Source organism: Callorhinus ursinus, unplaced genomic scaffold (assembly GCF_003265705.2).
Source record: "Callorhinus ursinus isolate GAN/ISIS: 27379988/994484 unplaced genomic scaffold, GSC_fseal_2.0 scaffold43, whole genome shotgun sequence".
Classification (NCBI taxonomy): Eukaryota; Metazoa; Chordata; class Mammalia; order Carnivora; family Otariidae; genus Callorhinus; species Callorhinus ursinus.
Window position 1 is genome coordinate 6806657 of NW_027397105.1, and position 6000 is coordinate 6812656.

At 46.4% G+C, this 6000-nt stretch overlaps 1 protein-coding gene across 4 annotated transcripts in view; it reads left to right on the forward strand.

Annotated features, from left to right (window-relative positions):
* Positions 1-5237: 5237 nt before the first annotated feature.
* Positions 5238-6000, forward strand: part of ARHGAP44 (Rho GTPase activating protein 44) — a 192789-nt gene continuing 192026 nt past the window's right edge. For all 4 annotated transcript variants that reach the window (XM_025864183.2, XM_073881743.1, XM_073881745.1 and 1 more), the window contains exon 1: positions 5238-5635. In XM_025864183.2, the coding sequence (XP_025719968.1) occupies positions 5583-5635 (53 nt within the window). In that variant the 5' untranslated portion in view covers positions 5238-5582. The remainder of the gene's footprint in view (positions 5636-6000) is intronic.

Here is a 6000-nt window from a genome sequence, read left to right on the forward strand (position 1 = left end):
AATATGCATGATTTTCATTTTTTAATTTATCTGAATTATTCTTCAATAAATACCATTAAAATGTATATGCATTTATACATAAGCACATAAGCTGTTAGAATTTATTCATTAACATTTTATTAGTGAATTTGTTTTATTCACAATTTTTATTGTGTAAGTGATATTGGCAAGTTGTTTTTGTGTTTGTGCGATCCCCAATAGGTTTGGTAACAGGGTTAAGCCAATTTCATAAAATGAATTGAGGGTTGAGGGCGCCTGGGTGGCTCAGATGGTTAAGCGTCTGCCTTCAGCTCAGGTCATGATCCCAGGGTCCTGGGATCGAGTCACGCATCGGGCTCCCTGCTCAGTGGGGAGCCTGCTTCTCCCTCTGCTTCTCTCTCTCTCTCTCTCTCTCTCTCTCTCTCTGTCTCTCATGAATAAATAAATAAAATCTTTAAAAAAAATAAAAAAAATGAATTGGGTTGCTTTCATTCTATTTCTGTGTTCTAGAACACTTTAAATAGCAGAGGAATTAATCTGTTCCTTGAATCTTTTAAATAGCTCCCCATAAAACTATCTGGGCCTGATTACTTTGGAGAGTGTTATTCTGTGACAATGTTTCCAATTTCTTTAGGGTTCTTGGTCTACTCATTCTTGCCACCCACTTTTGAAACATCTGTAGCAATTTATATTTCCCCGAGTGAAAACAGAGCTTATTTTAAAATAAATAAACATAAAATTGCACATTCTCTCATAATTTTTTTGCACCTATGATTAAATCCTTTTTCTTGTTTGTAAGGTGATGTGTCTCCGTCTTGCTTCTTTTTTCCTTTCTTTAGATCTATTAGCTTTATTTATCTTTGAAAAATAACCTGTCCTAAAGTGAATTCATCAATTACTTCTTCCATTTCAGCGGTGGTCTGCTCCACAAGTGTTTGTTAAATAGGCAGCGAGAGACAATGGGCACCTAGGTGAAGTGCTTCTTAATGTTGGCGGAAAAGGTGAAGAGTACAAAGGGAAAATGTACAAAGCCTCATAATGCACAGGCTGGAGTTGACATATGTCACTTCCACCCATGTGCCATTGGCCAAATCAGTCACAGAGGTCCAAAGTTACTAGGTAGGGAAATACGGTCTGCCCGTGATAAGGCTCTGGCAAAGGTACAGATCCAAGAAAGCTGAAACATTGGAACTAATACTGCCCAAAGGTGGCAATATCTATCACCTTGTTTAAAAGAATCTTTAGACACCAGATACGGCTCAATGGTGTAGATTTTATACCTGTAGGTATAAAGGTGATTGGAATCTAAAAAGGATAAGTAATACCCTTTATTTATAGCTATAGCACTGAATATTATTTGGGATGTATTAAAGGCTGGAAGGCTTAGGCATACCCAGGTCAAAAGCAGTTTATTGAGCAAATCGTTTGGTCAATTCATTGATCCCCCCAAATTTATGGCTTAGAGATTCTATACTACAACCTCCCATGTAGTAGGTGAGGAGAGTAGCCTGGAGAGACCAAAAAAAAAAAAAAAAAAAAAAAAAACAGGCCATAATTACACTGAGTTTTGTCACCTGCTGCTCAGTTTTCTCTGTTCTGCTGGATCCTGTATTTTGGAATTCTGTTCTATAGACTAGCGCTGTCCAAAAGAATTTACCGTGACGATGGGGAAAGTTCTATTTGACACTGTCTGATATGGTAGCCACTAGCCACACAGGGTCTTTGGGTATTTGAAAAGTGGCTAGTGTGGTTGAGGAACTGAATCTCTAATTTTATTTAACTTTATTTAAAATTATGTTTAAATAACCACACGTCTCTGCTGATGCCCACGTTGGACCGAATGTTTGGACTCAGAATGAAGATGCTAAAACCACCCTAATTCAGAGCCTCCTAAGTGGCATATCGGATTTCAAAGGGAACACATCTCAGATAAATAGTACTACCACATTGTTGAGGGAAGTAAGAAGCCCGTATTTGGTCGGGCAAAACAAGTCATGTGGCTGAACTTAAGGGCAATACGGAGTCGGACGTGAAATCCTTCCATAGATCAAAGTCGAGTATATAAGAAATAGAATCTTCCATCTTCCTCTTCCTCCCCTTCTCTTCCTTCAAATGCACTTAATTTGAAGCCTCTTCTTATTTAATTCCTGGTAATTCAGGGCTTCTGTATTCCACGTCTTGGCCATGGCTTGCTTTCTTGTCATCTTCGATCCCAGCAGCAGGAACACCCAGCTCGTTCTGGTACTTTTGTGCACCCTCATGGTATACAAACCCTTGCACATGGCTTGGTGCAGGGAACTCTGGAGCCCCCCAAGGACTGGGGTTTAGGCACTTTGGGCACCCCACAGGATATCCTTACTGCCCCTGTGCCTTCAAAGGCGCAGGGTCTCTGTGAGCTTTGCCACTGCTAGCCTTCCCACGGAAGAAGTGATGCAAAGATCCTGTACTAAAGCTTCGTGATAGAGTTACCTCCAGCCTCCCTGAACCCAACTGAAGTTTTGTTTTGTTTGTTTGTTTGTTTGTTTTGACCATGGGAAGGAGCCAGGAGCAAGTGATCTTCCTTAGAGGTATGCTCTGTGGTAGTCAGCTCAGACTTGATTATGCTGCTGTAACAAATAATCCCCAGACCTCTGACTTACAACCACAAAGGTATTCTTTTTCACCCCCGCTGGATGGTTGTGACTCTGATCCCCAGCAGCCCTTAACGGGGTCATTGCGGGTCGTAAGGCAGACTGGAAAAAGGAGGGGGGAGGATCACACAATGACTCCTACCAATCTGCTCTGGAGTGGCACCAATCACCCTGTGCATATTCTATGTCCAAAGAGAATCGCATGATCGATCTTGACCTCATCGGGAAGGTGAAGTATAATCCCTCTCCATAGGCACAGGCAGCGAAATTTTGAACCATAATCAAATCCGTACAGGTATCCTCTCCTTTTCTTCTCCCTCTCTCCCTTTCCACTCCCCTATCATCATCTTCAACACCTCACAGCCTGGGGATTCTTTATCTAGAAAAGGCAGGACGGTGTGTTCTTCAGACTCAACCATTTTTGGTATAGACTATTAAAGTTCCAAAGCCTATATTCCTGAAACTCAAAGACGCTTTTCTTTAAAAAGCCTATTCTCACACGTGTTTCTGAAGCCTGCTTTGAAAGATCAGATGAGCAGACCTGACACCCCTTTCTCTTCCTTCTGCGCTGTCATCCCGTGCCTGGGTAGGAAGGAAAAAAACATGAGCTGCTTCTCCAGTGGAGGAAAAGCTCATAGGAAATATGTAAAGAAGCCATCCTTTAATTAAAAAAAAAAAAAACAACTCTAGCAGGGTAGGCTGTGTTTGTGGATAAATAGAAAGTTCTCTTTTAGAACTGAAATGTCCCCGGATTGAAGACAGAGACTGACACAATTTTAGAATTGTCTTACAGAGCTCCCTAGTACTCGTGTTGTCCAATAGAGCTTTCTTTTTTTTTTTTAAGATTTTATTTATTTATTTGAGAGAGAGACAGAGAGAGCACAAGGGAACAGGAGCGGGGAGGAGCTGGAGAAGCCCCAGGCTCCCCACTGAGCAGGGAGCCCATTGCGGGACGTGATCCCAGGACCCTGGGATCATGATCTGAGCAAAAGGCAGATGCTTAACCGACTGAGCCACTCGGGCTCCACCCCCCACCCCCTGGTAAAACTTTCTGAGAGGATAGGAATATTCTATATTAGACTGTCCAATACAGCCCGCGTGGCTATTAGGCACTTATGATGTGGCTAGGATGACGGAGGAATTAAAATTTTAATTTCATTTAATTTTAATTAATTTAAATTTCAATAGCTGCATGCGATTGGTGGCTACTGTATGGGACAGTGCAGTTCTAGATGTTAGAGATAGTGTTGCTAAAAGTCATACAGTGACTTTTAATATCTCTTTTATTTATACATTTAAATACCATGCTGTGTCTTGGTTGTTAAAAATATCTCAAAGTGGACGTAATGTCAGTTCGTATAAAAATGATATTGACATTATAAGCATAGCACAGTTGGTTAAGAGCAAATCATGCCTTCACTTATTAATTGGCTGGAGCTGCCTGACCTAATAAGGAGAGGCTAAATTCACAATTAATTAAAGATCTCATGTTCATTCAGCCAAGACTTGCCTCAAACCATCTTTTGTTCAGCAGGCCAGCAAGATACTTTGAACCATATTTAGGACATCTTGCAACTATAATCAACATATGCAAAATATACCATTGCAAAATAGTTCTTTCATTTATCAGATTAGTAATTCTGTTGTAGGAATGGCATTCTGCTCTATTATGCTAACTATAATCATATTTGTAGTAAACGAATATGACATAATGTACTACATAGAAATGTATGTTAATTAGTGGTAATTTAGCAAATAGTTCTCTATCTTTGCTATCTACTGGGCAATATTATTTCTCTATTAGAGATGGGAAAACCAAGGCTTACAGAGATTATGTAATTTTTTCCAAAGGTTATATAATTAGTGTTTAGAAGTCCAATATACGAACTCTTATCTGATCCAAAGCCCCTACCACCTAACTACTTGACGGGGGGGATGATAAAACCTAATTGCAACCACCTATCTTTTTCCTAAGGTCAGGACCCCTTTTCAAGGAACCAACTGATGCCAATGGGAAACTGCTGTGTAGACTGTTCCAGGCCTGCCACAGCTGATGCCCCTTGGTCCCCTGGAGGTGCAAGGGAAATGGGAACAGCTATGAGACTGGAATCTAAGTCATACAAGAAAGTTGTCCCAGTCAGTCTGGTTCCATAGGCACGGTAGTTAACGCTATTCTTACACCCTTCTATTTTGGCTCTGGTTACCTCTTGTGTTTGGTAAAAATTAAGGACGAAACTTCTGGGATGCATGCTATGCTCGGTCAGGACCTGGGCCCGAAGCTTAACTGGGCACCTCAACAAGTATCAGGTGGCCTTATGCAATTTTATGAACCACGTACCCGCCTGCATAAATCTCCTTCCTGTGAATTCAAAACAGCAATGCCTCACATTCCCTTAAAATACAATGGAAGACAGAGGCTCACTTTCCTTCTTTGCTGTTTTTTAAAGCATGGAAACCTTTCCCTTCCTGGAGTGCTACAGTGCAAAACATCCCTCCCCCCCCGCCGCCCGCCGCGCACCTCGGTCCTTGCAAACTTTGCACGCGGAAAGGTGGGCAGCGGGGCGCAGGACTACAAGTCCCAGAATGCACGGCGCCCGCCGCACAGGCGCAGCGGGGACCACCCGGCCAGCCGGCCAGCAGCCTGCGGAGACTCCCGGGTCCCCGCGCCGGAGAGGGGCTGGGGGCAGGCGGCCGGGCGGTCCTGGCCGGCGCCGAGGGCGGCCGCGGGCGTCACCATGCAGGCGCGGCGGCGCGCGTGAGGAGGATGCGGCAGCGGGCGCCGCGGCGGGCGGAGGAGTAGGCGGCGGTGCCCTGGGGAGGGAGCCGCGCGCGCGGGCCAGACGGCTCCCGGAGGCTCCGCAGTGCCGCCGCCGCCGCCCGGGAGGCTCCGCGCGGGAGCCATGTAACCTGCGGCGGGCTCCGGGCTGCTCCGTCCTTGCCCAGCTCCCGGGCCAGCGCGGCAGCGGGGCCACGATGAAGAAGCAGTTCAATCGCATGCGCCAGCTGGCCAACCAGACGGTGGGCAGGTAGGTCCCCCGGTGCGCTCCGGCGAGGCTGCAGCCGCCGGGGCGCGCAGGTGATGGAGCCCGCCCGGCCTCCCGGCCTCCCTTCCCTCCTCCTTCCCTCCCTCCCCGCCGTGCCTGCCCCTGCGCCGTCCCCTCCGAGACTGCTCGCGGGCGCGACCCCTCCTCTCGGAACTTCCCAGCCCCGGGAGCCCTTCCCTGGCTCTGCCCGCTGCGCCCGGGCTCCGGTTGCCAAGCGCAAAGTGTGACGCATCCTTTACCTGCGTCCCCGGCTGCCCCTTCACTCCGTACTCCCTGCCTTTCCCCGGGACTCCCCTCTTGCCTCCCCCCCCCCCCCCCCCCCCCCCCCCCCCCCCCCCCCTTCCCCC